We start from the raw sequence: 22811 nt of genomic DNA on the forward strand, positions 1-22811 counted from the left end.
ACAGGCACGTTTGGCAAAACCATGTTCTCCTTTTGAAAGACAGAAACAGGGAAAACAGGACAAGCAGAAACCAGACAAGACTCATAACTTTCACTGCACAATGTGACAGTGCTAGAACCCCATAGCACTTGTGGATTATGTTTGGTTAACCAGGGGTGACCTAACACAATGGGAGCAACAGGGGAGTCCATGAGAAAAAAGGATATGGTTTCGTGATGGTTTCCAGACGTGAGCAGTGTGATGGGTTCGGTATGGTGAGTGACATGAGGCAGTTCCTGGCCGCTGAGTGCGGTGGCATGGATGGGGAGAGACACAGGAAGGACAGTAATGTTCAAGTGATGTGCAAGAGAAGAATCAATTAAATTACCTTTGGCTCCGGAGTCCAGAAGGGCGTGACATTCGTGATATTGATTCCTCCACCACAGTTTCACCGGAAGGAGGGTCGATGATGTAGATTAGGACTTCCCAGCGGAGATCCCACCTGATCTTATCCTCAAGTTTACTGGATGGCTCTTTTACCGGGCATGAGTAGGTGTTATGGGCTGAGCCTCCACAGTATAAACACTCTTATCATGCCCAGTCTTCTTCATTGGAAACATCACTATGAGTTTCTTGAGCAAACAGAATGTCTATTTTCTTTATCCTGGTTAACTCATATATTTCAAACCTCTTCTCAAAATGAAATTCTTTCATTACAGAGAAGAAAAGGATAATCAAGACACATAAAAAACTCATCTCATAAGTGTAATTTTAAAACTTTTCAGCATGAATTCCTAATTGAAAATTTACTTTTGTGAGAATTCTTTTCAGCCTGTAAACCTCTTGATCAGTAAAAAGACTTTCACTCTTAAAAATCTTTACCTTTTCTACAAATTGCTCCAAATCAGGAAAGTACTCTGTAATGCACACATTTCTTGCATTCTTTGTGACTCTCAAAAAGAGCTTAACATCATCTACACTGTAAGACTGTTCTGAAGAGTAATCTTTAGTTTGATCAAAAGTAAGACTACATTCTGAAACGTCAGTGTCACTCTCAGTATCAGTTTGGGTATTTTCTAGTTTTTTTGATTTACTGTAATGGCTCTGTTTAATTTTCTTTTTGTGGTGTTTTAGAAACATTCATCTTGTTCTCCCCCAGAACACTGATACCCTTCCAGCTCCATATCTTGATTATTTACTGAACTCTGTATATCTAAACCCTCAATTAACTGATGCCTTTCATCAGAGACGCTTCTTCTACATCTGCCACTACCACTCGCTCTTTCCCCTTTTTCTTCAAAGCTGCAGCATCACCTAATAAATCTACTGAGTTTTCATCTACAGGCTTCTGTACAGTGTTCTCCTCAACTACATCCACGTGGTACCTCACTCCTAGCAATCTGCACTATCCCCTCCTCCTCACCAACCTTTTCAACCAAGACTGATGAAACTTTTTCCTTCGATTTCTCTTCTTTTTTTGGACAAACCCTCGCGAGGTCTCCTGTTTCACAGCTATTAAGGCATGTCATGCTATTAGTCGTAGCATACACTACGTAGTTGAAATCGTCATGATTGAAATTAAACGTCAAATCCAACTCCTCTTTATTGTCCTTTAATACCATGTACACAAAATGTCTGAAAGACACTACGTGTTTTAGCAAGGTCGATTTGCAACCAATCTGTATCATTTTGATTGGGGAAACCAATCTGCCATATCTCTCTAACAGTTTTACCAGCACCTAATTTTTTTATGAAAGGCGGCACCTTTGATAGAATCACTTTTTTAGACGAGTAGAGTAGACAACGGTAACAATGGAACAAAAGCATTGTCAATAACAACGCCACTTTCAACCAACAAGTTTGCTAATTCAACTGTTTTAAAAAAAATAACAACTGCGTTGTTCATTCTCGATGCTGACAGAACATTTCCACAACCCACCACCTCTCCAACAGCCAAACTACACTCTTCCACATTAGCGTTTAAACTTAACCTCTCCGCATGACGCCGTGTGAGGAAGTCTAGCGTCCACACACCCGAAGTCATCAAGCCAGTTATAAAAACTGGCAGACAGACAACAAACCACTTTCTTAAACCTTTTCAACCGTATACCACAAGTAAAAAAAGGTAAAAGATAGAAAAATAGAAACCCTATTTTTGGCACAGCGGCCAGAAAAAAAGAGAAAGAGAGTCACCACGCTTCTCCCTCGCTCGACTAACGCTCACGCATGCGCAGAGAGAGAGAGAGAGAGAAAGAGAGAGACAGAGAGAGAGATGGAGCATGAGAGAGAGAGAGAGACAGAGAGAGACAGAGAGAGAGAGATGGAGCATGTGTCAACACTGGTTACCACTCCCAAGCAGAGATGCTGTCAGTTTTCTGAAGATCAGCTTGTCTCATTGGACTAATATTCCTCTCTATTTCGCGGTAGCCAGTGCGTAATATAAACCTCTCAGCTTTGATGAGAGAAACAATATATGCACCCAAAGATAAACAGCCGTACTTTACAACTATTGGACAAGACGAGCTAAAAATAAACTTATCACTGCATCTAAAGTCAAGTCAAGTCACCTTTATTTATATAGCACTTTAAAGATAAAATATTATGTCAAAACAACTGAACAACATTCATTTGGAAAACAGTGTGTCAGTAATGCTAAATGACAGTTAAAGGAAGTTCATCATTGAATTCAGTGATGTCATCTCAGTTCAGTTTAAATAGTATCTGTGCAATCATTTGCAATCAAGTCAACGATATCTCTAGATTAACCACATTTTCAAGTATAGAAGGAAGACACAAGGATGAGTCTGGGGCAGATTTAAGATTGTGTATATTTTTTTAAATAATATATTACAAAAGTTTAACTTGAGCACACACAAAAACTATTTTTTTCATGATGTGAACCACATAGAAAAAACTTGATGGACAACGTCTTCACCGATTCCTAAGAGAGAGAAAGAGAGAGAAGTGAATGAAATAAGGAACATTTAGTTGAACATGTTCTACTCCCTCATTTAAAATTTCATATTTAAAATATCTTAGTGACCCCAGAGTGCGCACACATATAGGATAAAAACAATAATTATAATAAATCTTCATAACAATTAATGCTCATAATACTGTTATTGCATATTGTTCAAAGATTTGGAAAAAAAAGTGTTGTGGCAACAAAGGTTCATGAAAAATTAATGTCAATAAAACCCATCTGAACTGAGAAGAAAAAATGCAAGAAATCTGAATAGACATGACCTTCCTGACATTTAAATATTTAAAGCGCACATTGTGATGTATGTGTGATCTGAGTGAATTGAGATGAATGCATTTTTATATACATTTTAATGTTTATACGATTGGCTCACCGATCAAAGATTTGTATTGTCATGCTTGTTTTCCTAACACCTGTTGATGGACTAATCTGGACTAAACTGTCATAGGTTGGTTGGCAAAGAAGATGGAGACTGTTGCCCTTTAAGATCGTGCTTGAGAGACTGACAGGTGTTGTTTGGATTGCTTCACTTACGTGGAAGTCGACACCCTGTCGAGTGTATTGGGCCAGAGACCATTTATAATTAGGGATGCACCGAATCCAGGATTCGGATTCGGATTCGGACGAAAACTGGGCTTTTTGACGGGGTTCGGTTTCGGCCGAACCTTAGATTTTTTTCCCCACCGAACCGAACCCAAGGCTTGCGCTACGCTGGTCGACGTCACACGTCCGTTGATTACGTGAAGTAGTTTACATGTGGACCGTCGAATGTATTAGGCTGTGAGAATCTAAAAATGGAACTCGTGAGCAAAAAAAAAAAGAAGGCGATTCAAGTCGAGCTACATGTTCAATTTGCAATGCCGATTTGTCTCGTGGTGGCAAGGACCCTAAACAGTACACAACTTTGCCGCTGTTAAAACATTTGCGTCTAAAACATCCAAAAGAATACGAGTTGTGCGTGAAGGAATCTACAGATAGCAGCCAAAATGCAACAACTTCAGGTATGGCAGTTGACCATTACTAGCTTTGCTATCCCTACACCAAACAAACAGTGGCCCTCAGATCACACAGGAGCTAAAGCCATTCATGCAGCAATTGGAAAAATGATAGCCGTTGACTTGCAGCCATATAGCATGGTGGAAGACACTGGATTCAACAAACTACTCCATCTTCTTGAGCCACATTACAAAATCCCCTCCAGGCGCTTTTTTGCTGATAAAATCATCCCTGAAATGCACAAGTCCATCACTTCCCGCATAAAACAACACGTTGCTGAAGCACATGCTTTAGCATTTACATGCGACATATGGACTTGTGATTACATTACACAGTCCTACCTCAGTATTACCTCACATTGGATTGATGCTGATTTTAAGCGCACACATGCTATTCTTCTGTGTGAAGCATTCGATGGAAGGCACACCGCATTAAACATTGCTGATGCATTGCAAGAAATTATCAAAGCATAGGACATACCTGTTAACAAGTATCACCTGGTCTTGAGGGATAATGCAGCAAACATGCGGAAACCCATGTCCGAGGCAGGGGTTCCAAGTGTTGGTTGTTTTGCGCACACGCTCCAGTTGTGCATCCACGACAGTCTTTTATCACAACAAAGTGTCTTTGACCTGATAGCACTGTCCAGGAAAACTGTTGGTCACTTTAAGCACTCTTCAAGTGCTCAATCAAGACTTTCTGCTCTACAGCAGGAGTCGGGGCTGCCAAATCACCATTTAATCCAGGACGTGTCAACACGGTGGAATTCGACATATCTGATGTTCGATCGTTTAACAGAACAAAAACATCTACCATCTAAACATGCGCCATAAACATCTACGTGTCCGAAACGGAGGGTATGCAGCATATTCATGCACAGAGGTGGACTCTGATGGAGGATGTTCTCAAGGTGCTCAGACCCTTCGAGGAATTGACTAGAGAAATAAGCGGAGAAAATGCATGCATATCCACTGTCCTGCCAGCTGTGATGATGTTGAAGCGCTATGTCCACAGTGAAACAGACGATCATTGGAATCAAGCAGATGAAAACCTGCTTGCTGAAATCTCTGCAGGATAGATTTGAGGGAACCGAGCAGAATAGCCACTTAGTTGTGTTTTACTTTTTTAATGGAATAAGGATGAGAGTAGGATTCGGTATTCGGTTTCGGACGAATCTTAAGCAGTGGATTCGGTATTTGGCCGAACCCATAAAATCTGGATTTGGTGCATCCCTATTTATAATAGACATGCCACAATACAACTACAAAAGGAAAATTTGCAACAGCAAAGATGGAAGTGGTGTGCACATGTCCTGCCCCTCCCACTGCAAAGCCAATCATCTGCTTTTAACAGTAAAGCCGGGAAACGTTTAAGCCTATCGTCTGGTTCCACTGACGTATGCGCACAGTTGAGGAACCCTTGCGCATGCGTAGTAAAAGTATAACCTGTGGGGAAAAGGGGTTTTAAACCTTATTTTGGGGCAAAGTCATCAACATTTTTCAGTGATTTTTTTATTACATTTCATGCTGTTTCTATACATGCAGTTTTTATGTCCCGGTGACCAGTGAAAGTTGCAGTTTTGACTCTATGCCCATTAATTTAGATAGGAGCCTGGTCTTGTTAGTCTGAAATACATGCCCGGAGGCGTTGCCAAGATGGCGGCCTAGGTGCACGACTTGCCTACTAGGACTTTGATTGGGCACAGGTGCTGACATCTGATAAAGAACACCGGAGATGGAGATGAGTGAATCTGTGATCATTTGGAGACATCCGCGGTTTGTGAGCATGACTGTGATTAACAGAGTAACCACGTTTGTACAGCTATTTGGAAGTGAAGTGAAGGCACGACTTGCCTACAAGGACTTTAATTGGGCACAGGTGCTGACATCTGATAAAGAACACCAGAGTTGGAGATGAGGGAATCTGTGATCATTTGGAGACATCCGCGGTTTGTGAGCATGACTGTGATTAACAGAGTAACCACGTTTGTACAGCTATTTGGAAGTGAAGTGACATTCAGCCAAGTATGGTGACCCATACTCAGAATTTGTGCTCTGCATTTAACCCATCCGAAATGCACACACACAGAGCAGTGAACACACACACACACACTGTAAGCACACACCTGGAGCAGTGGGCAGCCATTTATGCTGCGGCACCTAAGTCGTGGTATTGAAGGTGGAGAGAGAGCTGTTCATGCACTCCCCCCACCCACAATTCCGTCCGGCCCGAGACTAGAACCCACAACCCTTCGATTTGGAGTCCAACCCTCTAACCATTAGGCCACGACTTCCCACGAGTAGAAGAGCGAGACGGCAACAAAGGGTTTGCACAACGCTGGAAACTGATTACACTGGGTAATGGCAATTGCTACCCGGCCACATTGTGAGTACAACCCTAGTTGAAGATTGTCTGATGGTCTTGTTATGAACATTTTGCATCTACCATATTTTTCGGACTATAAGTCGCACCTGAGTATAAGTCACATCAGTCCAAAAATACATCATGATGAGGAAAAAAACATATATAAGTCGCACTGGACTATAAGTCGCATTTATTTAGAACCAAGAGAAAACATTACCATCTACAGCCGCGAGAGGGTGCTCTATGTCTTCAGTGTAGACTACAAGAGCACTGAGCAGCATAGAGCGCCCTCTCGTGGCTGTAGACGGTAATGTTTTCTCTTGGTTCATTTCTCTTGGTTCATGTCAAATTAATTATGATAAATAAGTCACACCTGACTATAAGTCGCAGGACCAGCCAAACTATGAAAAAAAGTTCATAGGACTTTCAGAGGTTCAAGTTCTCCGGTCTAGGTTTTTTAGCTGCAGGCAGAAGTCCGATGAGTCTTTTTAAAGATTTTATTTTACGGTTGCGAGAACTCTTTCGTAGGTACAGCGGCACAGCCCAGAGGGAACCCTGGTGGAAGATCAGCTGAAGGAACAGCTATTGATGGAGGATGGGCTGATGCAGAGAGCCTTTAAGGCGTATGCCCGCCATCATGCAGAAGGGACTTTTGCTGAGTTGCATCAAGAGGCATTATTGCTGGAGGTGAAGTATGGCCATGGGAGGTATGAGACCGCGTGTGCTGCTATAAGTCAGCTTGATACACCGAATCCCCACCCAAATTGGCCTGACTGGAGTTGAAGCATGAAATTTTGGAGGAAGTCAAGGGCCAGATTCAACAGTTGACTTAGGAAGTGGTAAGAGAGGGCTAAGGCTTCTAATCGTGCAGCCTCTGTAAATCCTGTATCCTTGCAACAGCCGGCTTTCCCCGTGTCTAGGAGGAGAGAGAGTATCTGCAGATGAAGCGATGTGACCCTAATGGTAGACCCATTTGTAGACGCTCCCAGCAATCATGTCATGTGTCATGTGGGCCGTCATTGTGGAGAGAATAGAGAGCCCAGACAAGCTTTAAACGAGAATGCCCTGTTGTAGAGGTCCAGGCAAAAGGGTTATGTGTTCCAACCAATAATCAAAGGACCCACTCCTTTATAGAGCTTGGCAACCGACGTCACTGCGCAGTGCATTCTGGGATGTAAACAATAGGGCGCCGCCATACTGTGAGGCCACCACACAAGCCGTTAACCAAAGAAACCATACACAATAGCGCAGTACACAATGTAAGTATATATAAGAATGCTTAAAACTAGTTTAAAACAAGGTGGATTGTACAGAGACAAACTCCTACCGGACGCCAAGAAGCGCTATATTGAAAAAATCAACTTTATTGGAAATGTCGATCCTTATGAAGTCCCAACAGACCAGTGGATCCGCGACCCTGACGCCTTACCTCCCATCACGTTTCCTGATATTTTTACGTATTTTGTTTGTGGTGTCAGTGCTTATACTGCTGAGCAATTTCGTAACTATAAGTCTCTGGAAGCCCACGTTCAGTTTACTAATGGTTGGGTACATGACCTGGAGAGTTTTAAGCCTGTCAGCGGTGAAAACACTGTCGTCCGAACGAAGGTAAGTTACCAGCTTTCTTTGAGCATTTTTCTATTACAGTGTTTTTTTTTTTTTTTTTGCGTACAATGTAGTTTATGTGTCATTTGTACAGCGCAAACTTGTATAACGATAAAAATTAATAAATATAGCCTTAAACAACAGACAAAGTGTAACGTTAGCGAAGTTTGAAGGAGCTAGCGGCTGCTGCTTGTACATGCACATACACACAAACACAGGGTTCAGTCAGTCTCTCTCTCTCTCTCTCTCTCTCTCAAATAGCTTTATTGACATGGCGAAATAAATATTTACATTGCCAAAGCATTAATAACCCAATACAATATATACAATAAAAAAAATATATAACTAAAGACATACATGAAAATAAACAGCAATAAAATCCTCTATTCTTTCTATCTCACACACACACAGTTGCAAAAGCAAACATAGAAGGTTTACGTAGAAAATACATAAACATTACAATATTCATTACAGTATTAACTTTTTTTGTCTCTGTTAAGGTCATGCACTCTCAGCGACTGAATGAACCACCTTTAAAGCCATGGGTGATCATCAGCAACAGTGGGAAGGTGGAGTGTGCACACTGCACGTGTATGGCAGGAGTAGCGGAGACATGTACCCATGTAGGGGCTCTGTTATTTAAAGTTGAGGCTACTTTTCGGATTCGTGGGAAAAAAACTGTCACAGATGTACCGGCATACTGGGTTTTGCCCAGCAATTTGAGCAAGATTACAGCTGAAGTGGGATACAAAATTGACTACACCTCATCTGCTAGGCAAAAAAAAATGCTTGACCAGCACATAACTGCACCCTCCACTGCGCCAGGCATAAGGAGTCGTGCCAAAAAAAGAAAAATTCCCCAAGCTAAACTTGATGAATTGTCACCCCTGCTTGACACACTGCTGCAGCATAGCAAGGCTGTTGGTTTGTCAGGGATGAATAAGTATTACACAATGTACACAGACACCGTACAGCCCTCTGCAGTGCCCGAATGCCTTGCCACATCTCTGTGTGATAAAATAATAGATTCAAATTCCCTTTCAGCTCTTCATCTAAATTGTGAGAAATACAGAGATGCTGCAAATGTGACTGATGAGCAGGCATCATCTATTGAGATGTGCACAAGACAACAGCATCAATCTTCTGCTTGGTATGCAAGTCGGACTGGAAGAATTACTGCCTCAAACATGCATGCAGTCTTTGCCACCAGTATAGAAAAGCCAGCCCTGACTGTTATTAAAAAGGTGTGCAACCCACAACACACAGTGTCAACTGTACAAACCAGATGGGGTATAGAGCATGAGATGGATGCTCAAAAGACCTACCTTCACACCAGAGCCCCACATCACACTAACCTAAAAGTCGAGAAGTGTGGTTTTATAATTAACCCCAGGTTTCCTGAAGTTGGAGCCTCTCCTGATGGACTTACAATGTGCGATTGCTGTGGGAAAGGCTGCCTTGAAGTTAAGTGTCCCTTCAAATATAGATCAAGCACCATCCAACAGGCCTTAGAAACAAAGGACAAAAACTTCTGTCTTGAGTTGTCCTATGAAAAGCTTCAGCTTAAGAAAACACACAGTTATTACACACAGATGCAGACGCAAATCTTTGTCACTGGATCCAACCACTGTGACCTTGCTGTTTGGACTCTGAAGGACTTTGTAGTCGTACGGGTCTTTCCGGACCAGGAATTCTGGGATCTACGTCTACAGAAAGCACAAAAATTCTTTGAGAAAGTTTGCCTTCCAGAGCTTATAGCAAAATATTACTCAAAGAATACACCAAAGGTACTATAAGCTCACTTGCACAGCCAATGTAGTCTGGGTTTTACACTGTATATATTTATATATGAAATTTGTTCTCAACATGATTGCACTATATAATATATATATATTTGCCGTTTCTGAAGATGTTTACAGAGACATGTTTACATTTATCGCTGGAAAAATTAATCAGTTTGTTCTCAACATGATTGCACTGTATACGAGATATGTGTTAAGTTTGTTCTCAACATGATTGCACTATATAATAGATATATATATATATATTTGCCAATTCTGAAGATGTTTACAGACATGTTTACAGTTATCGCTGGAAAAATTAATCAGTTTGTTCTCAACATGATTGCACTGTATACAAGATATATATGAAGTTTGATCTCAACATGATTGCACTTTATATAATAGATATATATTTGCAGTTTCTGAAGATGTTTACATTTATTGCTGAAAAAATTCCAGTTGTTTTTGTACTTGCAAATTTCATTTTTATTAAACCAGTTTATTTCTAAAATTCATATTGCGTCATCTGTTTTTAATAGTAGAATTTAAGTATACACATGTCATCAAAACTAATATATGTCTACAACAGTAATATACATATTTACAACATTAGAATTAAACACTTTTAACATGCAAATTTTTCTAGAAATTCTTATTGTGTCATCTGTTTTCAATAGAACTATTTAAGTATACAAACATGTCATCAAAATGAATATATGTCTACAACAGTAATATACATATTTACAACATTACAATGAAACCGTTTTAACATGCACATCTTTCATTTTCATCTGGTTTCGCAACCACACTGGGACACATATTAAGAAGTATACAGCAAACATTCACTATCTTGTCAAGAAGTGTCATCTCCTCCCCCTCACATGGCAGTAACAAACTAATTGGTATTCTCTTATGTAACATTGTGTACTTGTTGCGCAAACTGCCAATCACCCTTTCAACGTGAATCCTCAGGTGTGCTATTGCACGTGTATTTTCCACATCCTTAGCGTCAAGTTGACATCTTCCTTTAGTGAACGCAGGAACTTTGACCTCTGCACACATCATCCCCACACTATCCTTGATATCAAAGCCCCGATCAGCTAGCACTAAGTCACCAGGTAACAGTTTGTTGAGAAGGCCACAGTTCTCAGTTATGTGCTTGTCAGAGGCACGCCCACCTTGTGGCACCTTGTGGTGTAATACCAATGAGGTATTTCATGGTGTGTGTACCTTTGTAATGAGAAAAGCGTGCCTTTAGATTTGATGGCCTTTCTGTGCATATTTCAAAGCAGTCGACTATAATAGCAACACGTTTCCCAAAAGCTTCCAAAAATTGATGCGGCATTGTAGCTTGTAAGCAATGCCTCTCTGGCCAGCACACCAATGGATTAAGCCGTGCATTTAAAACATCTATGGTGTCAGTAAAGGCAGTAGAAAGAGTATTACGTGACACATGGAAGAGATGGGCAAGGTGCTGTACAGGAAGATCAAGCCTCAGACGTATGAGTGTCAACAAAAGCATTTGAAAGGATGACAACTTTTTGGTAACTGGCAGGAAAGCCTTAACAGTGGTGAACAAAGACAATAAAATTGCAAAGCATGGAATTCCTGTGTAGTACCTGACCTTATTTGTGTCACCCTTTAAGAAGTCCTCATCCATCTTTCTCTTGTTCAGCTCACACCTAAGCTCCCTGTTCTCCTGCAACAGACGGTTAACTTCTGCACTGTTGCGCTCACAGAACTGACATTCTCTTCTTTGTCTCTTAACTGGCATGTCAACTTCTGCCTGGTTTCCACCTTCCTCATCCTCATCCTCATCCTCTGCGGCTTCCACATCTGCCCATTCTCCACACTCATCTTCTACAGCTCCCACCTCTGCCTGGTCACCACCTGCAGCGTCTGCTGCCACTTCTGCCTCTGCCTGGTCACCACCTTCCTTTTCATGTGCTGATCCCACCGGTTCTGCAGTGGTTTCTCTCTGCATTTGGGATTCACCGTCGTCTCCTGCTACTGGCACGGTCATTTGTTGTCGTTGTAATCGACGAGAATACCGGTCTGACTCGGTAGCACGCACTTCAGAGTGTCCCAGGTGCAGTGTTGGAGCCCAGTCAGGATTTGACTCATCCATTTCATAAGATGGTTTCCCTTTAAGAAAACAAGACATCAATAAATAAATAAATACAAAAAAAAAAACTACTGCAGTGAAACAACTTTTTAAACAACATAGAAAAAACATTTTTAAGATGCATATTAAATCAATCACACCTTATTTAACAAAATCATAATATGAAATTAAAATAGGAATGTCTTAAAAAACACAAACATGTGTTGTCCTAAATGTCAGCCCTGTAAAAAATGTCATATTCATTTATTTTAACTGTGTAAAGGTGGTGGTATATACACACCATTATGTGTTTTTAAAATATCTTATGTTAAAGTAGTTTCACAGCTATATAAGTGCCTGGTAGTTATTCTGGACTTTTCATTTACTACATTTCACCTAAACATTGTTTATATTTCTCATAGAAATTATAATACCATGTTGGATAAAAAGTGTCTTCCATACCACTCAATGCTCAGATTAAAGAATAAGATCTATTTTTCTGCAAGATATTTAGAAGTGTCTCTAATTCTTTGACACTCACCTGAATAAAAATGTCTGGAACACACTTTTAATGATCTTGGGATGCTTGAAAAGTTGATGTCTTTTCGTCTTACGGCTGAAATCCACGACAGCCGGCGTCTTTTTGTAACATCCGACACATAGCTTCCTTGATTCTTCCTCCAGACAGGAAAGCTAAAGAAAGACAATGCGTTGTCTAATTTTGTACCTTGTCGGTCGTGTGAACGGACACTGCAACCGACTACACAGCATGTTCGCCCCATAACTTAAAAATTAATGGAAAAATATATAATTTATATATTAGCGGACCCCTGGCCTGACAGATTTGCGGAACGGCGACGGCCTCACAATATGGCGGCGCTACCCATAAGCCACCGCGACGCTAGAGGCGTCACGTCACGCTGCCAAGCTCTATTGATAACCACTCCTTTATTGCTGATTGTCCTGTAGTGGATGTTGTGATTCAGAATGTTCCTTGTAAAGGCTTGTTAGTGTTATGATCGGAGGACCCAGGGAAACACAGGAGACGAGAGATCCAAGCGAAGTGTGGTTTAATGGGTAATCCCAATCAGAATCCAACAAGCAGGGGTCAAAACCAGAAATCAATCCAAAACAAACAAACACTAGGGATAGGAACAGGAACAGGAATGGAACTAGAAACAGGAACTCGGAGGACGAGGAAACTCGGAAGGCGAAGAAACTGGGTGACGGAAAGAAAGGACTCCATCCAGACAAACAGAAAATAACGGTTAATATAGGCAGGGTAATGACTAATAAGTGAAGGCACCTGGTGCAATTAACAGGAGTACAATTACTGTGATGAAGGGACAAGGGCTTTGTGGGAATTGTAGTGCCTACGGTGAGGTGCCTAAGGGGAAGTGAGACCACTAGTGGACACCCAGGGAAACAGAGTCCAGACAGCGTGACAGTTAGACACTGGGTCACAAGTAACTTTAATGTGGCAGAGTATGCTGGAAGAGACTTTTCCTAGCTATAGATTGGGTGATACCCCTCTGTTGACCCTGAGAGCTGCATATGGCCTAGAAATCCCTTATGTGGGGTACATATTATTGGACTTTGAAGTGGCAGGCATCCAACTTACCAATCACCCCCCATTTTTTGGCATGAAGACAGAAATTACATACCCAAAATAAAAATATTTCTGCTCATGATTCTTTCTTACTAGATACATAATCAACATTTGTTCACAAATATGACACTTCAAAGTTTACTGTTCAGGAATCAGAATCACTCAGACTGTTATGATCATAGAGATATATAAGCTCAAACATAAAAACGAAAATAAAAATATTAAAAACATATTTTTAAAATGTTTTTAGAGAAGGCTAATCTGACTGATTTATGGCACTTTTCATCTCTGTAAGATCTCGCATGTAAACATTCCTGTGCTCTCTATATGTGTGTTAGCAAACGAGCCTTTCACACCTCCGCCAGGTATGACACATTATCTGCATTATTCTTTTGCTTTTATTCCACCTTTATTAGCATTTTGTTGTGGTATTTCAAGCTTTACAATCCATTAAGCTGCTATCTCACTTCAGTCTCAGTATGCATTTAGCCCTTATTTATCAAAAGTCTTACTATAAAAATACAACAAAACATTTTCTTACGACCTTACTTGAATTATTGTGACAGAAATGCATTATGAAGAAGAAATGCACCTGCTATTAGTAGCATTAGAGCTAACGTTAGCATCAAGGCACATCAGATAATTTATGAAATTTATTAGTACACTTTTACTCAAAACTCACTTTACACCCCGATCGAGTGTTTGTAATAACATCCTTTTGCGATCACAGGTGGTCGTTTACTGTTAGAAAAAGATGCTATTTATAGCCTTTTACATCGCTGCACAAGTTAGCATTTCAGATGTACATTTTGGATTTTTTTTATATATATATAAATGCCCCAGATCTCAAGAAATTCTCATACCAAGCTTTAACATCATAATCGCGGGTTTATTATTCTGATATTTTGTGTGTACAGAGGTGTATCAGTGTTGTTACGGGCAGATAACAACCAGGAATTATACAGAAAGCATGTGACAGGATGTGGCGGTGTCCGGTTATGACACTCTAAAGATTGACAAGGTGAAGGACCAATCAGAGTCTGTCTGACACACAGCATGAGCACTGAGGAGCAAACACACAGAGACAGTGCTGGGAGAGGCTGTTTATCATCAGATCGTGTAAATCAGTGGAAAATTAGTAGCAAAAAGGGTTACTATGTGTGGTTCCTGTGGAAATGCAGCGAATTCATGGATATTTATAATTTGATTCCAACTTCAATTAATGAACTAGTACTTTTTGCAATGAAGCGTGGTATCTTGGTCCATTAGAACTTGGCATGGACACTTCCTTTGTTGTTCGGTGTTGCCGCCTCTCATAGTCTGCATGCCAAAATAATTTCTAGATCCACCACTGATGCCTTCTAGGAAAGCAGTTAGCTGTTGAAGTATTATTTATAGAAAGGGGAAGGTTAGATATTGGTTTGACATTATTTAGCATGCAGACTTGGTGCTGGTTTGGAGATTGTCTCTCTGTTCACACAGTCTAAGAGGAGACCGTTTTCTGGTTATTATTGAGAGGGGACTTGGAGCAGCAGGCTGTTTTAAATGATGAAGATATTTGTGTCTTTACTATATTTTCATATTTTATTTATTCCCAGTGTCACTTTATAATATAAAACATATTGGATTTGATGCATCTTGTTTATTTACACTTACATTTATTCATTTAGCAGATGCGTTTATCCAAAGCAACTTACAGATGAGGACAGTGGAAGCAATCAAAAACAACAAAAAGAGCAATGATATATAAGTGCTATAACAAGTTTTAGTTCGGTTAACACAGTACACATAGCATGGGATTTTAAATAATATAATAAATAAAAAGAAAACAGATAGAATAAAAAAAAGAATAGAGCAAGCTAGTGTTAGAGGTCTTTACTCTCTTTACACACACACACACACACACACACACACAATTTCATAATAAATGAAAAGAAAATAGAATACAAAAAGATTAGAAAGGTAGTTATTTTTTTATTTTTTTAAGAATAGAATTAGAATATTTAGTGTTAAAGTTAGAGGATCAAATAAAGATGGAAGAAGTTTTAAGTCTATTCTTGAAGATGGCTAAGGACTCAGCTGCTCGGATTGAGTTGGGGAGGTCATTCCACCAGGAGGGAACATTTAATTTAAAAGTCCGTAAAAGTGACTTTGTGCTTCTTTGGGATGGCACAATCAAACGATGTTCACTTGCAGAATGCAAGCTTCTAGAGGGAACATAAGTCTGAAGTAATAAATTTAGGTAAATGGGTGCAGAGCTAGTGGTTGTTTTGTAGGCAAACATCAATGCCTTGAATTTTATGCAAGCAGCTATTGGAAGACAGTGCAAATTGATAAACAGAGGTGTGACGTGTATTCGCTTTGGCTCATTAAAAAAATATCTTGCTGCCGCGTTCTGGATTAATTGTAAAGGTTTGATAGAATTGGCTGGAAGACCTGCCAAGAGGGCATTGCAATAGTCCAGCCTGGACAGAACAAGAGCTTGAACAAGGAGTTGTGCAGCATGTTCCCAAAGAAAGGGCTTGATCTTCTTGATGTTGAATAAAGCAAATCTGCAGGATCGGACAGTTTTAGCAATGTGGTCTGAGAAAGTCAGCAGATCATCAATCATAACTCCAAGGCTTCTAGCTGTTTTTGAAGGAGTTATGGTTGATGTGCCTAACTTGATGGTGAAATTGTGATGAAACGATGGGTTTGCTGGAATCACAAGCAATTCTGTCTTGGCAAGGTTGAGTTGAAGGTGATGGTCCATCATCCAGGAAGAAATGTCTGTTAGACAAGCGGAGATGCGAATAGCTACCGTCAGATCATCAGGATGGAATGAGAGGTAGAGTTGAGTGTCATCAGCATAGCATTGGTATGAAAAGCCATGTTTCTGAATGACAGAACCTAATGATGCCATGTAGACAGAGAAGAGAAGTGGTTCAAGAACTGAGCCCTGAGGCACCCCAGTAGTTAGATGTTGAGACTTGGACACCTCACCTCTCCAAGATACTTTGAAGGACCTATCTGATCGGTAAGACTCAAACCATTGAAGTGTGGTTCCTGAGATGCCCTTTGCCAGTAGGGTTGATAGGAGGATCTGGTGGTCAAAAGCAGCGGACAGATCAAGCAGGATAAGTACTGAAGATTTGGATTCCGCTCTTGCCAGTCTTAGAGCTTCAACAACCGAGAGCAAGGCCGTCTCAGTTGAATGTCCACTTCTGAAGCAAGATTGGTTGCTGTCAAGGAGATTGTTGTGTATGGGAAATGTAGAGACTTGGTTGAACACAGCTCGTTCAAGTGTTTTTGCAATGAAAGGAAGAAGGGAAACTGGTCTGTAGTTCTCTAAAAGAGATGGGTTGAGGTTGGATTTCTTAAGTAGTGGAGTTATACGTGCCTGTCTAAATGATGAGGGGAAAACACCAGTGTGGAGGGAAGTGTTGATGATGTGAGTGAGTGCAGGTACAACTGCAGGAGAAATAGCTTGAAGGAGATGAGATGGAATAGGATCAAGCGGCCAAGTAGTAGGATAATTAGAAAGGATGAGTTTTGAGACTTCTGCCTCAGAGAGTGAAGAGATTATGGTAGTATGTCATTTTAGCAGTGGAGACATTAGTTTATGTCATGATTATTTATTTAACGGTATAAACTCAATAAAATGTCAAATGTATGTTTTTAAATAATACCTTCTGCATTTCTCACAATGCAAATTTGTAAAACAATATAATAAAATTAATGTTTTTATTGATGATACACATTGTGGTGAGATTTCTTTGTTGCCATATGATTAAGCTCTGTCATTTTACAGCTCATCACTCCATTAACCAATAACCTGATTATAAGGAGCTTTGAATTTTGTATACATTTTATTGAAATATAAATCCTTGCAAAAATGTGGTAGCTTTAAGTTTGTTTCACAGATTTAATTCCCAGAATTTTACTAAAAAGATATCACCATGTATTTCTAACAATGATTAAATAAAAGAGTTCACAGCTTACATTCTAAAGGTTCCCATTGCTTTTTATATTTCAGACCACATATATTTACTTTACATTTATTTATTTATTTAGCAGACGCTTTTATCCAAAGCGACTTACAGATGAGGACAGTGGAAGCAATCAAAAACAACAAAAGAGCAATGATAAATAAGTGCTATAACAAGTCTCAGTTAGCTTAGCACTGTACATGTAGCAAGGGATTTTAAGTAATATAATAAATACAAAGAAAATAGAATAGAAAAAGAATAGAGCAAGCTAGTGTTAAAGGTCTATATATATATATATATATATATATATATATATATATATATATATATACATATATATATATATACATATATATACACATATATATATATATATATATATATATATATATATATATGTATGTATATATATATATATATGTATGTATATATATATATATATATATATATATATATATATATATATGTATATACATATATATATATATATATATATATGTATATATATATATACATATATATATATATATATATATATATATATATGTATATATATATATATATATATACGTATATATATATATATATATGTATATATATATATATATATATGTATATATATATATATATATATATATATATATGTATATATATATATATATGTATATATATATATATATATATATATATATGTATATATATATATATATATGTATATATATATATATATATATATATGTATATATATATATATGTATATATATATATATGTATATATATATATATATGTATATATATATATATATATATACATATATATTTATACACACACAATTGCATAATAAATGAAAAGAAAATAGAATACAAAAAGTTTAGAAAGGTAGTGTTTTTAAGAATAGAATTAGAATAGTGAGTGTTAAAGTTAGAGGGTCAAATAAAGATGGAAGAGATGTGTTTTAAGCCGATTCTTGAAGATGGCTAAGGACTCAGCTGCTCGGATTGAGTTTTATATATATACATATATAAAACAAAAGCCTTTAATTATTACCAGAGGTATGTTAACATTATTAAACTTTTTTTTACATTGTTGTTGTAAACCAGTGGTTCTCTACCAGGGCACTAGTACCTACTAGGGGGCCTCAGCACACTTCCAAGAGTGCCTCATGATGGATGAAGAGGAACGTTAAGGTCGATGGCAATTGCCGTCTTCGTCAAGCCAAAGGCTTGCACCATACTTCTGTAATTTGATGGTACGATTGGCAGTCACGATAAAAGACCGGTCACTGGGTATATGGAAATTTAGGCAGATGACCTCACTGCACATTTTATTATCATTTTCATCCTCCACAAGGACAGAGGCATAGATGGTGCCTTCACCGGCAAAGTTACATGTCTCATTCTCTGGCAGGTGAATGTAACGGATCCGGGAGTCTGGTTTAAAAACCATCTTCACATCGGTGGAAATCTTCCCTGATATGGATTTTTCAGTTTTTGATGCTGTACCATCTATCCCTACTCCCACATTTATCACCATTTCTTCCAGCCTCATTTTATCCACGCCGTAGAAAATCCGAAGATGCTTCCCGGTTGCGTTGGCCACGTGGGTATTTGAGCGTGAAGTCTCACTTCCCATGTTTTTAAATTGAAGTTCGGAAGATCTGATTTTTTATAGAAAGAAACTATGTAATATTTACATATATGCCGAACACCAAAAGGTTGTTTTCATTCAAATCTTTTCAATCTTGGAACTTTTTTGTAATTCTGTGGCAGGACTAGAACTATCAATTATAGATATTTGTCTATATGAATTCTGGTCTATGATTGGTTCAGAGGCAATCATTTGTTATATTGTCTTAACATCAGATCATCTTTTGGCAATATACATTTCTAAATACAGGCACCATTATAATTGACAAACCCAACCAACTAATCATCAAGTATAGAAGCAATTGTGTTATTTAAGTTAATCTTTGATGGTATTTTATAGGTGTAAAGATGTAAAAGTAAAGAGAAGATTTAAAGAAACTGTCCATTGTGCTGCTTTTACATACAGTATCAAATATCACTAGCTCTATAATTAAGAATATCAAATAAATACTTACTGCAGAGATGAGAGACAATAGCTGTTGTATATCAGTTCAGGAGCCAAATGTTTCCTATAAACCGTTGGTTCAACAGGTGACTGGCAGTCAGTGTTTGCAGTAATCCACAAAAAGCAGCTTCAAAACTTTATATAGCTAACATAGGACTAAGAGTATCTGCTTGTAAATCATTACGCCCACAGCAAATGATGTATTTTTCACTGATCTGTTGTAACCTGACAAAGTGCACAAAGAAATAGCAAGAGCAGCATGATATCATTGCACAAAGAAATAGCACCAGCAGCATAATTCCAGTAAACAAAGAAATAGCAACAGCAGCATGATTTCATTGCACAATCATGTTAAACAATAATGAAAAAGAAGAGTTCTTGACAAAGAGATTACTTGATGCTCAAACTAGAAAATTAAATTGCTAGTGAAACTCCAAGCATGGTCGAGTCAATGACCGCTTTCAGGCCAGGCACTCTCTGGTCCTTCCAGTGGCCGTTTGTTCAGATAAGAGGATGAAAAGGTTTTATCCTTTGCATAGTATCATGTCATTCATGTACATGTACATCTTACATAATTATTAAACTCTAATAGGCTACAACAACAGCAAAAAAACAAAAAAAAAACAAAAAAAAAGACATTTCAAACAACGGTTTAGCAATTAAATAGTCTTTTATATTAATATGTTTATTTTCTGTATACAAAAAAAAAGATTTGTACCAAAAGTGAGTACAAATAAATATTTACTGCAGAGCTAAGAAAAAATAACTGTTGCATATTCAGTTCAGGAGCCAAATGTTTCCTACTAACTGTTGGTTCAACAGGGGACTGGCAGTCAATGTGTGCAGTAATCCGCTTCAAAACTTTATATAGCTAACATAGAACTAAGAGTACCTGCTGGAAAAGCCTTATGCCCACAGCAGATGACGTATTTTTTCTGATCTGTAACCTTACTATGTGCACAGTTTGTGTTTTTACTTATTTCATGAGAGTGAAAAATATGTGGCACACCCTTAAAAGTAAGACAACAACAGCATGATACCATTGCAAAAAGAAATAGCAATAGCAGCATGCAGTGTGCGGGGAGGCCCTATTCAAATTTTCTATTCAATTCAAGTTTATTTGTATAACACTTGTTACGATACAAATCGTTACAAAGCAACTTTACAGAACATTGCAGTGCATATGAAAAATGTATACAAGACATAGTTAACCAGACGATGAACACTATTAACAGCAATTATAATGTGATTGCATAGTAAGTAGCAATAATTGTTAGTTCTGTTGTTGATTCAGGGTTAGCATCATCTGAGGTCCTCTGAGGGTCAGCATCATCTCTTCTCAGGTGTTCTGGATCCAGACTGGAGCTTGTGTAAATCCTAGTTACCACGGGATGAAGATCACAACAGAAACAGAGAAACACATACAGACATCATTAGCATAGCTGCTGATTCAACAAAGTAAAATTAATTAGTTTAACCCAAGCTAAAGAATAAGAATGCACATTTGATCAGATGCAACTGCAGTCGTAATTTAAGAGATACATTATTCGAATGCTTGGCAAAAGGGATGTGTTTTTAATCTAGATTAAACAGAGAGAGTGTGTCTGAACCCCGAACATTATCAGGAAGGCTATTCCAGAGTTTGGGAGCCAAATGTGAAAAAGATTTACCTCCTTTAATGGACTTTGCTATTCTAGGAACTACCAAAAGTCCAGCGTTTTGTGACCTTAGGGTGCATGATGGGTTGTAGCGTGGTATAAGTCTAGTTAGGTACGCAGGAGCTAAACCATTTAGGGCCTTATAGGTAAGTAATGATAATTTGTAACTGATACAGAACTTAATAGGTAACCAGTGCAGAGACTGTAAAATTGGGGTAATATTATCATATTTTCTGCATTTTGAACTACCTGTAGCTTGTTTATTGAAGAAACAGGACAACCACCTAGAAGTGCATTACAATAGTCCAGTCTAGAGATCATGAATGCATGAACTAGCTTTTCTGCATCAGAAACAGATAACATGTTTCGTAGCTTGGCAATGTTTCTAAGATGGAAGAATGCAGTTTTTGTAACATGGGAAATATGATTTTCAAAAGACAAGTTGCTGTCTAATATGATACCCAGATTTCTGACTGTAGAGGAAGTAAAAGTGCATCCTTCTAGTTACACACTGTAGTCTACTAGATTCTGTGTAGTGTTTTTTGGTCAAATAATTAATATATCTGTCTTATCCGAATTTAATAGAAGAAGATTATTGGTCATCCAATCTTTTACATTTTTAACATACTCTGTTATCTTAGATAATTTATAAGTTTCATCTGGTCTCGTTGAGATATATAGCTGAGTATCATCAGCATAACAGTGGAAGCTAATTCCATATTTTCTAATAATATTACCAAGGGGCAACATGTATATTGAAAATAGAAGGGGACCTAGGACGGATCCTTGTGGCACTCCATATTTTACTGGTGTTGGATTAGATGACTTCCCATTTAAATAAACACAATGGATCGGACAGGTAGGATCTGAACCATCTTAGAGCCTGCCCTTGAATACCTGTATAGTTTTGAATCGATCTATGAGTATGTCATGATCTATGGTGTCGTACGCAGCACTAAGATCAAGACTAAAAATGAGATGCAGCCTTGATCTGACGCAAGGAGCAGGTCATTTGTAATTTTAACAAATGCAGTTTCTGTGCTATGTTGGGGCCTGAAACCTTACTAAAACTCTTCATACAGATCATTTTTGTGCAGGAAGGTGCTCAATTGAGCAGACGCAACTTTTTCTAAAATTTTAAACATAAATGAAAGATTTGAAATAGGCTTATAATTTGCCAGTTCACTAGGATCTAGTTTTGGTTTCTTAATAAGACACTTAATAACCGCCAGCTTAAATGGTTTTGGGACATGACCTAAAAGATAACAAGTCAAGTCAAGTCACCTTTATTTTTTTATAGCGGTTTAAACAAAATACATTGCGCCAAAGCAACTGAACAACATTCATTAGCAAAACAGTGTATCAATAATGCAAAATGACAGTTAAAGGCAGTTAATCACTGAATTCAGTGATGTCATCTCTGTTCAGTTTAAATAGTGTCTGTGCATTTATTTGCAATCAAGTCAACGATATCACTGTAGATGAAGTGACCCCAACTAAGCAAGCGAGAGGCGACAGCGGCAAGGAACCGAAACTCCATCGGTGACAGAATGGAGAAAAAAACCTTGGGAGAAACCAGGCTCAGTTGGGGGGCCAGTTCTCCTCTGACCAGACGAAACCAGTAGTTCAATTCCAGACTGCAGCAAAGTCAGATTGTGCAGAAGAATCATCT

At 38.5% G+C, this 22811-nt stretch overlaps 1 protein-coding gene and 1 pseudogene across 1 annotated transcript; one reads left to right on the forward strand and one right to left on the reverse strand.

Moving 5' to 3' along the window:
* The first annotated feature begins 7457 nt into the window (after positions 1 to 7457).
* LOC113047301 (uncharacterized) lies at positions 7458 to 9909 on the forward strand. The gene is made up of 2 exons (XM_026208660.1): positions 7458 to 7930; positions 8428 to 9909. The coding sequence occupies exons 1-2, from the start codon at positions 7598 to 7600 to the stop codon at positions 9721 to 9723; spliced, it is 1629 nt and encodes a 542-aa protein (XP_026064445.1). The 5' UTR covers positions 7458 to 7597; the 3' UTR covers positions 9724 to 9909.
* Positions 9910 to 10185: 276 nt separating this feature from the next.
* LOC113047303 (uncharacterized) lies at positions 10186 to 12378 on the reverse strand (annotated as a pseudogene).
* Positions 12379 to 22811: the final 10433 nt, after the last annotated feature.

Source organism: Carassius auratus, chromosome 28, assembly GCF_003368295.1.
Source record: "Carassius auratus strain Wakin chromosome 28, ASM336829v1, whole genome shotgun sequence".
NCBI classification, from domain to species: domain Eukaryota; kingdom Metazoa; phylum Chordata; class Actinopteri; order Cypriniformes; family Cyprinidae; genus Carassius; species Carassius auratus.

What these genes read in the sequence shown, in the direction of transcription:
- LOC113047301 (XM_026208660.1), top strand. Translation starts at nt 7,598, where the DNA reads ATGCTTAAAACTAGTTTAAAACAAGGTGGATTGTACAGAGACAAACTC. An exon ending in ACACTGTCGTCCGAACGAAG is followed by an intron (nt 7,931 to 8,427) that starts GTAAGTTACCAG and finishes GTCTCTGTTAAG; the next exon opens with GTCATGCACTCTCAGCGACT.